Source organism: Mustela putorius, unplaced genomic scaffold (genome assembly GCF_011764305.1).
Source record: "Mustela putorius furo isolate JIRA1106 unplaced genomic scaffold, ASM1176430v1.1 tig00000224_pilon_pilon_pilon, whole genome shotgun sequence".
NCBI classification, from domain to species: Eukaryota; Metazoa; Chordata; class Mammalia; order Carnivora; family Mustelidae; genus Mustela; species Mustela putorius.
The window spans coordinates 11193290-11210825 of NW_025421321.1; the positions used below are offsets into that span (position 1 = coordinate 11193290).

The window sequence follows — 17536 nt, forward strand, 5'->3', positions numbered from 1 at the left end:
GACTTGTTTTCTACTGCAAGAAACAAAAAACAAACAATGGGAAGTAAAGGGATAGCATTGCTTTTAAGTTGAATAAATGTATCAAAGTTGTCAAATGATTTAATTTAGGGGAGTGTTGAGAAACTTAGATGATCTTTGTATGGTAATTGATAACTTTAAAGATACTATCTCCTTTATGGATTAATGCATCAAGAAAGCTAAAGAAAAAATTGTATTTTTTAAATCTTGTGAAGAACTTTCCATGTTGTCAGTGTTGTTAACATTCCCGTACTTAGATTTAGAAATAATTCTTTTCTTTTCCTCACAGGAAAACCAGTGGCTGTTACAAGTAACAGAGGCACAGGAAGGGCACCTCTACGTCCTGGTGCTAACCCCCAGTTGGAGTGGCAGTATTACCAGAATAAAATCCTTAAAGGCAAAGCAGGTACAAATGAGCTCTCTTTGAAGTCACAGTGCTCCTGTTGAAGACTCTGGATTTTACTGCTGGTATTCTTGTTACAGAAATGAAAGAGTTGAAATAATTAGCTTTTTCATTCAAGGGTTTTAAAGGTGTCAGTGACATCTTACAACAAAATCTCTAATCTCTATGCAATACAAAGGCCTGGTTCATAGCCCTGCTTTGTTGAGTTAGATGATGATATTTTCCTGGGACAGAGTGAAGAATGTTTTATAAAGGTGTGATTGTTTTGCTTTGTATACGTTTAGACTGAGGATGAAAAAAAAATCCTGGACATCATTTTGTGGAAGCCTCTAGACCGGAGAGGTAATTACTAGTTGTTTGGTCACTGATCACAGTAGATACTAAAGTTCCTGTTGCTAAAGATTTATGTGAATCAGTGGAATAAAAAAACAATAGGACTTTATTTATTGGAATAAGAAGATAAATACCAGAAATCATTCCCTATGTCTTTGCTGAACCTGCTTTAACATTTTCTTGCCTTGCTGGCTTTTGAATTTTTGCTATTAATAAATAAAAATTGTAACTTAGACTATTCACATTATTACTAAGATTTTTACAACTCTTTTTTTCCCCCTCAATAAATTACCTGAGAAATATTTTTGTAGAAATTAAATTCTTTGTCACTGATTAGTTTTCTCATGGATGTCTGCAAAGCCAAAAAAATTTTTAAATTAGTTTTCCAGAAAAATATTAATTAGAAAGTAGTCAGAAATTAGATATACAGTGGAATGGACAGCAAGCAGTTAAATTTCATCCCAATTATTTCAGGTTCCTAGTTTTCAGTTATGAAAACTTGGGATTATTTTAGAAATGATCTCATTGAAGTTAAGGCAAAAGGAAAGCCACTGGACATTTCTGAGAACCTTTTTTTGGGATTACAGTCTCTTTGTGATTATCTGTTTATATGGTATGAGTACAGAACATTAATGATAGATATGTCTTTATGCTTCATGTGTATCTGTTTTCCAGATTTCCTAAAGCCTTTCTTGGGTTCTAAGTCTTTTATTAAGATTTTTTAAGATTCGAGTATTTTCTGTGTCTTGAGTAGGTCTTGGGGTAGTCAGTATTGAGCTCGTTAACATTCAGGTGTATTGTGGTATGTGACAGTATGGGTGGTTTCTGAACTATTGGTTGTATGGTTTTGTTGTAGGTTGGTTTTTCTTTTTGTATTTTCTGTGTGAGATTAAAAAGTTGAGACCTTAAGTTCTGGAAAATAAGTAAGTAGCTTAAGGAAATGCATAATACTTGTTAACTATTGGGCACTCTGTAAAAAACTCTCTGAAGGAATGTTAAAAGAAGGAAAAATACCTTGGACATAGCATTTGGTAACATCAGTCAGTTACCCAGCACTCAGTTCCTCCAGCAGGTAGAATCTTGCGTTTGCCACACACGTCTGTAGTTTCGGCAGTCTCCGTCAAGAAGTTTGGCTTTGGTAAGCGCACATGCCTTACAAGTAGCAGAGATCAAGTCCTCTTACATCTTTCCTTCCTTCATAGGTGATCTGACCATAGGCAATTTATTAATAGAATACGGTTATTGGTTACTTAGTTATCTTCATCAGTTTAGCCACTGAATTTTCATAACATTGTAATGACCTTTTATAATTCACATCTCCTCCACCTCTAAATGTGGGTGGTAAGTTAGAAGATAAATATTAGGAAAAATACTGAAAATTCACTTGCCATTGAAAACTGTCAAAAAGAAATGTTTCTGTCACTAGAAAAGGTGAATATGATAACTTTGCATTTTATATTCTTTTTTTAAACTTGGTATCATTCACTTTTATTTCCTAAGCCTTTGACCCATTAGGAGCTTACCAAAATATTTATAACATAAAATGACCAGGTTGTCCTTTATTATAAAGTTTGGTTGCCACTAACCTTGTACTTAGAACTTGTTTTTTCAAAGACTTTGTTCTTCTTTCCTTATTATTTCCTGATCTTTCTTTCTCTGGGTACTTATCAGTCAGACACCAAATTTTAAAATATCGAGGATCAATTTAGGAATAAAACCTTTGGCTTCTGCACACTGGCTTTTAAAAAAATTCAGTTCTGATGTTTTGGCTTGTATGTCTGGGCAAAGTATTAGAACAGATAGCATCTTCAGCCCTTTATAGGTAGAAACTTTAGTTTCTTATTCGTCATATTCAAAAACTCTTTGTCTAAACGGACCAGCGTAACCAGGGCTCTCCATCCATGACTTCCTTTGGAAGCTGCTTCCTGAGCCATACTCACAGTGACACTTCTCATTGATAGCCCCATTATTTGGAATCCATTTATACTCAAGATTTTGTGGTTGGGGCCTTTACCTCTTCCTGGATTCCAGGATACAGATGTTTTCTTATCCCTTCGACAACTTCAGTGTTCGTTCTAAAGAACAACAGTTTTTAAAATCATGTTAGTTATAGATTTATTCTCAGCGATTTCTTTTTCACAGACTTGGGTCCTGGCTTCTGATTTCTCCAACCGTTCCTCCACATTCTTCATGTGCCCGTCTAGTTTGTCAAGTTTTGATGAGCAGTTCTCTACTTTGCCCTCCAGTGAGGACAGTGTGTCCCTGAATTTCCCTGAGTCTCCCTTGAAGCAACTCACTGCGCTCGTGGAGGGATCCACGCACTCTGCTGCACTGTGGAAAAGGTCAGCCAGCCCAGTGAAGAGAAAACATGAAGTGGTGCTTCTCAGGCAGGGCGTTGGGAGCCCAGGGACCACAGACTGTTCTCACCTCAAGCATGATTTTTTTCTGTAATTTTCAAGACAAGTATCGTAGATTATTTGACTGGACTTTCAAATATAAGTCCCCTAGCTCCCCAACTTTTAAGGCCCAAGGTCATGGTTATACCTGTGAAAGGCAGCTGGTTGTGGCTCTTCAAGCTTCAACTCTTTTTGTTGTTGTTTGGGTTAGTAGCAACCTCTCTTGAACTGTGATACTGACAATCCTGAAAGTCTTGCAGATCTTCAGCTTAGAATAATGGGCTAGGAAAGCAGATATTTAGCCTTCTAAGATGTTTCAGGGAAACAGGGAAGTCTGCTCTGCATTCTGTTTTTATTTGTCATGGTATAGCATATGTTTATCATAATATACCTGGAACCATGGCTCAGATTATATACTCTGCTGTTTTAATTTTTGAGGCAAGTGGGATTTGAGTGCATTAAGATATCCTTACAGTTTGGTTTGCATTTATGCTTTGTGTGTATGGGTGCCGGAATCCAAAAATACTTATGTGAGTTGCAGAATTGGGTAAAAGACATTGACAATTTCTGGAGTCAAACCAGGAAGGGCTATTTTAGCCCACAAAGCTAGACACTTTGCCATGTGTTTCTGGTGGTACTTTAACTTGGCTGATTTCTCATGGAATGTTATGTCTCTGAAATAAGCAGAAAAGAAGTACTTGGTTTGTTGCTTATATGTTGTCCTAATGTACTCAAAATAGGTTTGTCTAGAATTAATTGAAATGGTTTATCTTGCCTTATTTTACTAACTAATGGCATTTTTTGTTCATAGTATTAGAAGTATGAGTGAGATTGTGTTTTAAGAATATATGTTTTTAGAGTATATTCTTGGAACGTAGTAATATCTCAAGAGATCAGGAACTGAAGTTGTGTTATAATCTTTCTCAATTGCTGGTGAAGTTAGAGATGGTAATAAAAGTAAAGTGGCATGTAGTTAGCGCTCTCTAGATACATGCTTTTATAATCTTGTGTGAAGCTATATATTTAGCTTGGATACTAAGAAATACTAGTGAGTGGTACTACTTAGGCTTGAGTCGTTTTCTGTAGAGCAGTTGGTATTCTGATCACACTTGAATGTTTTTAATTCAACATGTGTTCTTAAACCATTAAGTAGAATTTACTGTGAGGGGGGGCGTATTATGAAGCTCTTTTACCTGATGTGTGTTCAAAAGAAAATTCTTTAATTTAGGATGAATCCTCTTGATGATATGTGACCTACTGAATTGTTTGATCGAATGACTTGTAGGAAGTTGGCGTTTGTTGTTTGTGGTATTAAATAGGTTTCAGTTTTGCAGATACTTTATTTAGGAAACAGCAAAGAACATTCAGAGAAATGTGTATTTTCCATTAACTGTTTCCCATTTCAGGGAGCTGTATAATCCTTTCGAGAATATAGGAAGGAATTCATCATCCTGATAACTTTTCATCTTTTTTCATCTCAAGAGACTGTTAAAGGGATAGTTTATATATATCTTTTGATACATTTTGTAAAAAACAACAACAACAGACCAAACATTTACTAATATGCAACACTTTGAATTTATTGTGTTTTTGTCTGACTGCTGGTGAAGTTTACAATGGAAGTAACCCATGTTAGAGCTATAGGTTTTATTTTATTTATTTATTTTTAAAAGATTTTATTTATTTTTTTGACACAGAGAGAGATCACAAGTAGGCCTAGAGAGGCAGGCAGAGAGAAAGGGAGAAGCAGGCTCCCTGCTGAGCAGAGAGCCCGACGTGGGGCTCGATCCCAGCACCCTGAGATCATGACTTGAGCTGAAGGCAGAGACTTAACCCACTGAGCCACCCAGGTGCCCCTAGGTTTTCTATTATTGAGTAAGACCAGTACCAATGGATGTAACTATATTTGGAATTTATTAAGCATTTGTATATGGAAGGAATGGAAAATACAATTCTTGAATGAAAGTGAAGAAAAACAAGTTTTTAATGTATAATCATTAAATTTTATATTTTTAAAGCAGAAATACCAGATTCATCGTTGTGGGAGAACCAAGATTCTGCACAAGCAAATGGGATTGATTCTGTTTTATCAAAGGCTGAAATTGCCTCTTGTAGTTATGAAGCCAGGTATGTGGAAATTAAATGTGTTGTAATCCTAATAAATAGTTACTTAATCATTTTTACAGACTCTTTTGAAGTGGATTCATATGTGCCAGTCAGGCCTGTGTTACACACGTTTTATGGGAAGAAATATTTCAGGGCTTCATCCCTTCAGTTCTTTTTTCCTTTCACAAATGCTAGATGACTTTAAGTAAATACTGTAGTTTCCTGAGGAATCAGTACATCCAACAGTGGAAATCAAAAGAAATTGGACATTGTCGTTTGTCTTTTTTAAAGATTTTATTTACTTTTTTGAGAGAGAGAGACACAGACAGAGCACAGGCAGGAGGAGGGGCAGGGAAGAGAGGGAGATGCAGACTCGCCACTGAGCAGGGAGCCTGAGGTGGGGCCTGGTCCCAGAACTTCGGGATCATGACCTGAGCAGAAGACAGATGCTTAACAGAGCCACCCAGAAGCCCTGTGGACATTGTCTTTTTAAAACCATTATCTTTTTGAAGTATGAGATTAAAATTAGATATTTTATTTTATTTTTTTTTTTTTTTTTTTTTTTTTTAAGATTTTATTTATTTATTTGACAGAAAGAGATCACAAGTAGATGGAGAGGCAGGCAGAGAGAGAGAGAGGGGAGCAGGCTCCCTGCTGAGCAGAGAGCCCGATGCGGGACTCGATCCCAGGACCCTGAGATCATGACCTGAGCCGAAGGCAGAGGCTTAACCCACTGAGCCACCCAGGCGCCCCTAAAATTAGATATTTTAAAAAGTTTTTTAAAGAATTTGTTTATTCATTTAAGAGAGTGTGGATGAGGAGAGGGGCAGAGCAGGAGGGAGAAGAAGGGAAAGAATCCCAAGCAGACTCCCAAGCAGACTCCCATGCTGAGTGCAGAGCCCAGCATGGGGCTCGATCCCATCACCCTGAGATCATGACATGAGCCAAAATCAAGAGTTGAACACTCAAGTCAACCACCAGGGTGCCCCCAAAGAATTAGATTTTTTTTTTTTTTGACAGACAGAGATCACAAGTAGGCAGAAAGGCAGGCAGAGAGAGAGGAAGGGAAGCAGGCTCCCTGCTGAGGAGAGAGCCCGACATGGGACTCGATCCCAGGACTCGGAGATCATGACCTGAGCCGAAGGCAGCAGCTTAACCCACTGAGCCACCCAGGCGCCCCTAGATATTGTTTTAATGGAAGAGGGCCTTAACGTTCTTCTGTCTAATCATTCTTTCTTATAGCTAAGAAAAATCCCTTGTAATTTAAAACTCCTCTAACACTTAGAATTTTCTTCACAATAATGTTAAAACTTGATCACCTAGGGATGCCTGGGTGGCTCAGTTGGTTGGGCTGCTTCTCTTGCTGCCTCTGCCTGCCTCTCTGCCTGCTTGTGTGTACTCTCTCTATCTCTGGCAAATAAATAAAATCTTAAAAAAAAAAAACCCACCAAAAAAAATTGATCACCTATTAAATTACAAGTAAATAATTCTGTATTGGTATATCCAATAATCTCCTTACTTAAAATTATAGAGTGTTGTCAACTCATTAGTACCAACTTTGTAGATCTATATCTTACCATAAGCTTAACTCTCAGTACAATGGGCTGTTTCAGTACAAGAAGAAACAGACATATGTATGTGTTCTTCATACTTAAAGAATCATTTAAAAATAATCAATTCTAATAGTTGTAAAACTAGAGGGAGTAGTAATGAGTTGATTATTTTTTTAAAAAAGATTATTTATTTATTTATTTATTTGTCAGAGAGAGAGAGAAAGTGAGCACAAGCAGGTAGAGTAGCAAACAGAGTGGGAGGGAGAAGCATGCTCCTCGCTGAGCAGGGAGACCGATGTGGGGCTCAATCCCAGGATCCTGGGATCATGACCTGAACTGAAGGCAGCTGCTTCACTAACTGAGCCACTCAGGTGTTCCTGAATTAATTAATTTAAAAGAACAATCTTTATGGTTTTTCTTTCCTGATAACTGAGCCACTCAGGTGTTCCTGAATTAATTAATTTAAAAGAACAATCTTTATGGTTTTTCTTTCCTGATAACTGAATGGATGTTTTTACCTTTATAACATATTGTTGGCAAGTGTTAAAGTATTTAATAATAAACAGAGTCCTCTACCAGTTTTATATTTCAGTCTTTTCTATTTATGGCTTTGTCTTTCATACTTTTCTTATTGAGATATAATTGACATATAACATTAGTTTCAGGTGTACAGCATAATGATTTGATATATGTAATATCTTTCAGTCCTGATTAAAAGTTCAAGGAAGTTCAAGGGATTGTTCAAGGAAGTCTAATAGGAACAAAAAATATTTCAGATCATCTAACTGAAATAGTTTTAAAATATTGCCAGTTATTTTATTAAAAAGATACTTAAGAAAACTTTATAATCAGACATTTTATAATTATAAAATATTTAAATTACTTTCCATTTATGACATGTGGAACTTTTACTCCTAGACTGACTTTGTCTTTCTTATTGACAAAATTACGTTTTAACCTTTTTCATTGCTTGTTGGTAATGTAGCCCAAGAATTGAAAACTTTAATAAAAATGATAAGACAAATACCAGATGCATTCTGGATTTTTTCTTTTTATTAGCCCAGGCAGTTCAGAGCTGATTTTGTGTTGAGCTCAGTAAGGCTAGTCTTTTTTTCCCCACTGAATTACTGTGTGACAATGTGTGCATCTGGTGGCTGGACAGTTGGGTTCACATCTGGAGGGTGTGGGGAAGCTTGGGAATGTTCTATCAGTGTTTGAGTTCTGCTCAACTGGTGGTGAAGTGAAAGCCCCACCCTCTGTACTGCCTGAAGGATGTCCCTTCTAGTTTGGCACCCCCAAGCTGAGTGCTGGCCAGCAAGTAGGGTTGGGTGGGAGGGATAAGAAGTCCGCTTCAGGGGTGAAAGTATTTTCCTGTTCCTGAGGGCTTTGGACTCAAGTAGCCACAATTGTGTCTAGGTGCTAGGCACTTCTGGTGTTTGGATGTTGTGGTCGTGTTGCATCAGAGATAGATAGTGTTGTCAAGCTGAATGTACTACAGAATAATTGGGGTGACAATATATGGGCCAAAAGCAAAATGCTTAGTTGGTGATTGTTTTAAGGACATACATAAAGTGATGAGAAAAGGAATTAGAGTGAAAGTTAGGAGGGAAAAAAGCCCACACAACCCACAGCAGTGGGGTTTCGTTTCTTTTCTTTCTTTTTTTTTTTTTTTTTTAAGATTTTTATTTATTTATTTGACAGAGAGAAAACACAAGTAGACGGAGAGGCAGGCAGAGAGAGAGAGAAAGAGGGAAGCAGGCTCCCTGCTGAGCAGAGAGCCCGATGCGGGACTCGATCCCAGGACCCTGAGATCATGACCTGAGCCAAAGGCAGTGGCTTAACCCACTGAGCCACCCAGGCACCCTGGGATTTCGTTTCTTAATTATGATTTTCATTTTGTAGAAAGCAGTTGATAATAAAAGTCTCTAGAAAACAGTTCTTAGATACCCTTTTCTTGTGGCTGTCCTATAATTATATTTTCCTTAGGTGAGAAGATTTTTTAAAAATATGTATATCCACAGTTTCATCAGAGAAATGTTTCTGGGGCTGGAGTGGGGACTAGATTGTGGGGATGATCATCCCAGGTTTATGCATTCATGAGTTTCCAATAGACACAGACCGATCATGGGTCTGCAAAGGATGGTGTGTGCCCACGAGATGGTAGAACTCATGGAGAGGTAGGATGTATATACAAAGGCTAGAATATGCATGACTGTTAGTCGTTTTGCTCATCAGAAAGAGCAAGCTTCATACAGAACGAGAAGGTAGATAGGCAGATGAATACGTAGTGATATACAAATATCTTTGAATCACATATTTTTTAAGATCAAATAATTTTTAAATGATTTTCTAAGGATGCTTTACTATATTTATTGATACGGATACCTGTTAACACACTGAACGGACAGTGACCTACATGTGCAGTGTAAGCCTGAGAATAATTGCTTTCTGTAGCACACGCTGATGGAGTATTGGTGGTTTATCCTGCGTGGGACCTAGTTGAAAGAAGTAGATAAGTCACCGTAGCAAAAAGTCATTTCCGACTGTTGGATATTTGCCCTTACTCCTTTATTTTCTATGAAACAAATCCGGTTTCCCAACTCCAACTCCGAGTGTTTTGCTTCCCTTAGTTATAGGAAATCTCTTAGTTTTCCTTTTTGTTTATAATTTCCTTACCATGTCTGGTGGCTCCTAAGCATTTCTCTCCAAGCTGTATATGTGCACAAGTACATAAGTAGTTGTATTATGTTTTCCTAAGTAATATGCCCTTGAAAATTTTTGAATAAGTGGAAAAAAATTATAGTAAATATAAATATAATGTTATTCATAACAATTATGTAACACATTTTTCAAAAAAGGAGTAATTACCTTTAATTTGTAAGCTTAGCTTTTGCATGCTGACCCTACATAGCAAGCATTATCGAAAATGTCTTAAATTGTATGTGATTTTATATAGACTTCAAAACCATTACATATATACCTCCCTGCCTTACAAAATAAAGTCCATTGATTATAATCTGTCTTGTGCTGGGTGAGTGCAGGGTCATCCTTGTGAACATCATGGGGTCTGTTTTGTTCACCATCTTTTGCCTACCACCTAACAAAATGCCTGAGACATAAATTTTTGTTGAATGAATGAAAAAATATTCTTCACCATGCTGTTTGTCACTCGTCACTTCTTTCACTGTCACTTTTCCTTCCTGTTAGAATATTTCTCATCTACTGGGAGCTTTGCAGTCAGATAATTTATACTGTTTTCGTGTCCATAAAAAATGCATATGATTTTGCCTTTACCTCTGAATAACTTGGGGCATTCTTCTCCGTGGTGGCTCTCAGTAGTGGTCTGAGATGGGGAGGGTGTTAGAGACCTCTGAGTAATTAAAGCCTAGTAAATATTTATTGCATGAATGTATAGAATAACTATTTGTTGTATTTACATAGGAACATATAATCTGGTGAAGTAGTGCTTCTTATTTCACTTGTGCTTTTACTTTGAGGTATTTTTTTTTTTTTTATTGATTCATTGCAAAGTCGTCAAATGGAATTTTACTAATTAAGTATAATTCCATGATTATAGTTTTTTGTTGAATGCTCCAAATATCAAAGGTAATGTGGGGCATTGATACACACAAAAGATTTAAAATTTACCATTTTCAATTAGGTCCCTCAAAGTTCTGGAACCCTGGCTCCTGCCCAGAGTGATGTGCTACCATATACAATGCTGTTGGCATCTCAACCACTGTGGAGCCACTTCAGGAGCATGGAATTGGTCAATTGGGAATTGGGTGGTAATAGGATGAGTACATTTTGTCTGTTTGTCACATAGCACTGTTTTGTGTAGTTCTTTAGTATATATTCTGTTTTTTTTGGGGGGGGACGAATCCTGGCCAAACTGTGCCATGTGTTAGGGGAAGAAAACCTCTTTTGACAGCACATTCCTGCTCTGAGGTGGTTGTGATCTCACCAGCATATGGTATGCTGGCATCTCTGCAAAGGGGCCAGAGCTCTGAGTCTTTGGAGAAAGCTTCATATACAGACAAGAGCCAAATCTGGTTTTTAATAACATTTTGGTACATCCACGTGTCATTTACACTAATCAGACCATTGTGCAATTTTCTTTTGGGAGGAAATCAAACTTACTAGTTTTCTTAATGCTTGTTGTTTATCCCTAATGAGAATTAAGTGAAAATTGTATATTGGTGGCATGGGGAACACACTGTCAATGTTTGATATTTGATTAAGCATTTGAAAATTAGTCCTAGTCTAACCTCCATTGTGTTTTATTCTTTCTCTAGACAAGTTGGCATCAGGAATGGAATGTTTTTTGGGCAAGCTAAACAACTTTGTCCCAGTCTTCAAGCTGTTCCATATGATTTTCATGCATATAAGGAAGTTGCACGAACAATGTATGAAACACTAGCAAGGTACAGCAAACACTGGTCACTTCCACGTCTCTTCTTCTTCTTTTATCTAATAGTGAAGAGGGTCTGGTGTTCTTTAGGGGTGTCCCGGCCACTTTTGCTGGATGCTTCTCTTTCAGGAGCCCTTTCCTCAGTCAGCCCAATAATCAGTAGTTCAGTCTTAAGGGACACGTTGGCCCTGCTCAGACTTTTCTAATGCTTCCTGATGTCAGTGGAAATTGATTCTCTGCCTGTAGAACTTCATGGCTCTCGTTTTCTTCCTCTGAAACCAGACTGACGAAGGATTGACATTTTTTAGCCTTGTCTTCTTTTATTACATTTGAATTATAGTTTTGTTTATAGAACTGATGGGTTAACAAGTAGAGACTCTAAAACCATTTATCTTCTAAAATTATTTAGGTGTGCCAAAAGTTAGTTTTTATAAAACTTAGTTTTTAGCAATAGTTTGTGGGTGGTTGATTAGTTGGCTTAAGAAAAGGAGATTAACTTTTATTTATAGTACAGGTATATTTAATATTCAAAGCTCAAAATTTAAAATAAGTCATGGCAGGCTGTGTATACGCTGTAGCAGAAGACAGAGTATTTTTTCTATAAAGAGCTAGATAAGGTCTTTGTTCCAGCTCTTCAACTCTGCTGTATAAAGTGAAAGCCACAGGGGCACTTGAGTGGCTCAGTGGGTTAAAGCCTCTGCCTTCAGCTTAGGTCATGATCCCAGGGTCCTGGGATCGAGCCCCGCATCCTCTTCTCTCTCTGCCTGCCTCTCTGGCTACTTTCGATCTATGTCTGTCAAATAAATAAATAAAATCTTTAAAGTGAAGACAGATACATTGGTGAATGGGTATGGTTGTGTGCCATTAAATATTTATTTACCTAGACAGGCATCTGGACAGTAGGCCAAGGTTCGTTGACCTTTGGAGTGTATTAATGTTCTAAGAGATACGTCTTGTACCTCTGTCTTCACCTCTTTCTCTCCCTTCTTATGCATGATTTTGAATATTTATAGAGTATCTATGACGTACAAATAGTTGTTAATACAGCTGATCCTAACAAAGAGAAACGAGATGCACTCTCTACTTGAGCAGAAGAGAGAAAATACAAGGAATAGATGAAACTTATCTTGCATTAGTATTAGTATGTAGGTCTGAGTGCTGAATGATAAGTCATTTATAATCACAGCTGTCCTTAAGATCTCACCTATATGAATGTTGGTGGTACCAAGTGGGAAGTGTGCTTTTTAAATCCTGTTCCAGAGCTGAGTTCAAGAGAAGCATCCAGGTGAGGGCTGGGAGTGGATGATTGAGCTGGATATGGTCTCCCGTGTTCTGTGTTCCAAGCATCATGACATTCAGGCAGCTGCCTGAATCATCAGGAGGATTTGAGAGAGAGCCATGACACATACTAGTCCTGAAATCCTTTTAGTCTGTGGAGACACTGTCGGTGGCATGTGGCTATACTTGGGGGAAAAAATGGCACAGTGTTACTCTTTTTCCATCCTTTGGAAATCCTTGGTTTCATATTCTCCACACCTTGGACAGCTTTCACTGGGAAGTAGAATTCCTCCTGCCAGGTATACCCTTCTGCTCTTACAGATTTCCCCCTTTATTTAAGTGTAAACAAAACACTCATTTCTTTCTTTCTTTCTTTTTTTTTTTTAAGATTTTATTTATTTACTTGAGAGGCAGAGATCAGAGGCAGGCAGAGAGAGAGGTGGAAGCAGCAGGCTCCCTGCTGAGCAGAGAGCCAGATGTGGGGCTCGATCCCAGGACCTTGGGATCATGACCTGAGCCGAAGGCAGAGGCTTTAACCTATTGAGCCACCCAGGTGCCCCAAAACACTCATTTTCTTAAATGAATACAGATATTTATTTTTATTTATTTTTTATTTTTTATTTTTTATTTTTTTATTTTATTTATTTATCAGAGAGAGGGCGGGGAGAGAGCGAGCACAGGCAGACAGAATGGCAGGCAGAGGCAGAGGGAGAAGCAGGCTCCCCGCTGAGCAAGGAGCCTGATGTGGGATTCGATCCCAGGACGCTGGGATCATGACCTGAGCCGAAGGCAGCTGCTTAACCAACTGAGCCACCCAGGCGTCCCCAGATATTTATTTTTAAATGAATCAGCCAATTATTCCGATCTGTAACCTGCAGCAAGATATAGGTGAGACAAGGCATAGTATATGTTACCATCTAGATTATTGAAGGTACGTTTTTGACCTTGAGGCATTTCTGGTTGCCTTCCATTTGTGTTTTGCATATTTAATTAGCTTTGGAGCCATAGGACAGCTGTGTTCTTCCTTTTCCTCTTCAGCTAATTAAAACAAGTCCTTTGTGTCAGTAGATCGTGGTCAAAACCCACAGTATTCCCACATTCAGGGAATGTAGTTGGTGTTCTTTCAGACAGGTATTTGGGGGTGATTGACCTTTATATCCTGTATTCTAGGCCTGCTACAGTAAAAGGTATTTAATCGTATTTTTATGTAGGAGATCATCAATTACTTATTTGACTTGATTTATGTGATTTTTCTATCTGTTCAGGATTCTGGTAAACCATGTTTGAACAGTTTTTAGATTAAATGTTCTGACAGTTCGAATTCGTCCACTACTTTTCAGCTATTCAGAGCTGTATCCTCAGCATAGGGAAACTGGTATATTTTTGGTAGTTAATATGGAAAAAGAAAATATCAGTTAATTAGTTCTATAGTTAAAAGTTAGGTGACTAATAATGGCACTTGGGCCACTTTAATTAAAATGCTAATACTTTTTAGCATTTTAAAAAGTCTTAAAAGAAAATGTGAAAAACGATGCCAGAGGAAGACTGGACTTTGCCACATTTGTGTCTCCTCGAGGGCAAGCTGCTGGGTGATGCATTGCTTTTGCTTTGTGTTGACAGCTACACACATAACATTGAAGCTGTCAGTTGTGATGAAGCACTGGTAGACATCACGGAGATCCTTGCAGAGACCAGACTTACTCCTGATGAATTTGCAAATGCTGTCCGCATGGAAATCAAAGACCAGACGAAATGTGCGGCCTCTGTTGGAATTGGTTAGTATCCAGCTTATCTTGTACCCTTCCCTTTACTCAAAGCATTGCTTTATGATCATTGGATATCATTTAATCTTTAGGAGTGATTTTTTAGATTTGTTTTTTTACCATACTGCATAGACCTGACATCTAAGACCCTTCTTAGCATCGCTCAAATTCATGCAATACGTGAGGTAGACGTGTTAGAAAGGCAAGTAAATGGTTGATAATGTCTTTGGAATAAACAAGTTGGAATATTTCTAGTTTTTCAGAAGTGGGGAGAAGTGAATTCAGTATTTGTAAACATTCTTTTTAAGTGAGTCATAGCTTCCTTTAAAGCAGGGTGGTTGGGGCAGGAGGGATATGGAGTTAAGTGTTACTGTGAGTCTTGGTGTAATTTAGTTACTTGGGAAACGTTAGCTTCCTAGAATGCTTACCAGTCCTTCCTTCCCTCTCAGTTCCAGAAGTCACCTTTAATCAACCAGTGGCTCTTAGTAATGGTGTTATCTCTCCCCAGCTCTTGTCGGTTTCATCTTTAATCCTTGTGCTTTGTTTCCTCAGCCCCTCCCATCATTTGTCCTTGTTTCGTTGGCTCTTGCTGTTGTGTCCTCTGAGCATCTCTGATGCCTCAGCTTCCCTGAGTCACCTCCTCCTTTTGGAACATACCCTTAGTAGCTCTTGCCGGGATACCTCTTTTACTTGTGTTTGCTCCTGTACTCTGTATATCCCAGGCTTGGGAGATAGATGTAACTTCCTCTTAGTTAGTCATTGTCATTTCCAACTACTCCTTCTCCATTTTCATTCAGAAATCCTCTTTCCCCTGAAGTTCCCCATCTCATTTGTACCCTTGGAATTGTACTTTATGGAGGGAGCTGAGTGACACAGAGCAGCCAGTGCCGTGGAAAGGTTTTTATTCCTTACACTTGCTGAGAAGAGGAGGAGGCATGCTCTACCACGTAGGGCCACATGGGGAAGCCCCCAGTTTTGGTCATGAGGCTGAAGCAGGAGTGAGGCCAGAACCTTTAGGGGTTTCTGTGGGAAAAGCTGGACAAATAAACAGCTTTGGATTCACTATTTTGGATAATCCTGTGGTCTCAGAGCTATAAATGGGGATCTCTTTGTACTAGTTGCCTGGTGTCCTGCCTGGATGATTTAAGGCAGGAAAATACTGTCTTTATTTGTGAGCTTGATGAGGAGATGGTTGGGGGTGGCTGGCTTGCATGTGAGAGGTGCGCTCCTAAGGGAGGTAATTGTGTTCTGTCCTTAAAAACCAGCTAGCCCTGGGAGGGCCATCTCCTTCCAGCCAGGAAGAGTTTTAAGATAGCAAAACATCATAACATACAGAAAATAAAAAACATGGTTAGTATATTCTTAGCATTCCTCCAGTTCTAGCTAGCCTACCTTTCTACTCCCCTGTGTTTGGCCTACAGATCTTTCTCAGTGTTCATTTAGAGCTTATTATCTGTATTCCAGTATCTGGCATGGTTCTAGTTGTTTAAAAAGTTCTTTTTAATTTACAGGTGTGACAATATGAGTGCATTCTTTTAAGTTCAGTCATTAATTAAAATGAAAATCCCATGTAATATTTCCACTCCTCAATCTTTTTTGCCTCTCCACAACACACCACTTTTATCATTTTGCTCTGACTTTGCAGAACGTTTTCTCTTCATGAATATCTACATATTTACCCTAGGAAAACACATAGCTGTTACAAAAGTCTTCTGTAAAACTGAGACATGTCCTTTTTATGTCTTCCATAAATTCCTCCTCTTACAGAGCCCTGACACCTTCTCTGTTCCCCCTCCCCCATTGTTTGGCTCTGCTCTGCTTTGCTTTTCCACGTCCACACCCCACTTGGGACCTTGTTGTCCCTCTCTGTTTGTAAGACTTGCCTATCCTTGGTTTCCACTGCACATGTTCTGATTATATAGTGAGACTTCGGGTTCTTAAGGCTCCCTTTTCCCCCCATCCAGGAGCCTTTGGCTTTATTTCCCTGCTCAGCCTGGACACATTGGTTGGCAGGGTGATGGAATTTCTCATCGTTACCCCCAGTGCCTGTATCTCCGATCGTAAGGTTAGGGACTGCTTTCTCCCATCCTACCAGGATAGGAGATGTTGAAATGACACTCAGTTTGGTAGCAAAGGGAAGCCTCTATCCAGTATCCATGCAGGTTATATGTCCTGTTTAACAAAATTCTGCTAGTTTTGTACTCTGTTTGAGATGATCAGAATTGGGAATTATTTATTTTCATTGGTTTTGAAAGAAATTTGATAGGTAACTTGTCTATAGGTGTCTTTGTTAAGAATCTTAATTTAAAAATAACTGTGGTGAATCTTTCTTGAAAAATTTTTTTCCTTTTTTTTTTTTTTAACTTTTATAGGTTCTAATATTCTCCTTGCTAGAATGGCAACTCGAAAAGCAAAACCAGATGGCCAATACCATTTAAAACCAGAAGAAGTAGATGATTTTATCAGAGGTCAGCTAGTTAGTAATCTACCAGGTAAATACAGATCTTTGTTTTTTAACTCTGGTTGGTTGTAAATATCTATTAGTGCTTTTCATAATTTTACAATGTTACTCTCTGTTCCAAAACATGTGAATTTTTTTTTTTTTTTTTTATTCATGATTGAGTGCCATGAATAACAGAATTTGGAATTCCTCAGTGAGTAAACCCTCAGTTGACTAATCAGGACCTGAATGTTACCTTTTATTTCTATTTCTCACATATTTTACTTTAAATATTTCTCAAATGGCAAGATCAGGGAATTCCTAGCAGTCATTTTAAAAAGAATATGATGAAGTTGATTTTTGGTCTTTTAAATAAATCTTAACTGAAATTATATACTTCTAGGCTAAATAAAAAATTTTGAGAATCGATTCCTCTGTTTATAAAAATGTACTAATGGGCTCATGACAGGTTTCTCAGTTTAGTAAGCAAATAGCTGTATAAGTAGAAAATATATTAATCCTATTAGGAAGAATAAAACCTAAAGACAAAGTATTATGTTGTGTTAAATCAGAGGTAGAAGTAAAATGTCCATCTCTACCTTTCTCTGCTAAGAGCCAGGATGTTTATTTTATATTATTATGTGGTTACTGTGTGGCTAACCTAGCTTGTAAATATCTTTCCATAGAGAAATCATCAAATATAATTAATTATAACTGAAAAACAGTTGCCCTTTTGGGACCTTGAGGAGATGTAATTTTTTGTTGTTGTTGTTGTTGAACAATTCATTTCACAATTAATAATTAAAGGATAGTTCCTTTCACATTTGTTAAATAT

At 37.9% G+C, this 17536-nt stretch overlaps 1 protein-coding gene across 9 annotated transcripts in view; it reads left to right on the forward strand.

Annotated features, from left to right (window-relative positions):
• The window catches only part of REV1 (REV1 DNA directed polymerase), a 95171-nt gene that overhangs the window by 60243 nt on the left and 17392 nt on the right, over positions 1 to 17536 (forward strand). For 6 of the 9 annotated variants that reach the window (XR_006606003.1, XM_004753017.3, XM_004753016.3 and 3 more), the window contains 5 exons: positions 308 to 424; positions 5169 to 5277; positions 11105 to 11233; positions 14119 to 14273; positions 16634 to 16753. Coding sequence is in view for 8 of the 9 variants with exons in the window: in XM_004753017.3 (XP_004753074.1) it covers positions 308 to 424; positions 5169 to 5277; positions 11105 to 11233; positions 14119 to 14273; positions 16634 to 16753 (630 nt within the window). In the remaining variant the exon portion in view is untranslated. Of the gene's footprint in view, positions 1 to 307; positions 425 to 2933; positions 3097 to 5168; positions 5278 to 10476; positions 10598 to 11104; positions 11234 to 14118; positions 14274 to 16633; positions 16754 to 17536 lie in introns of those variants that run through there. The other 3 variants (XM_045077724.1, XM_045077725.1, XM_045077726.1) reach the window with 3 other exon arrangements.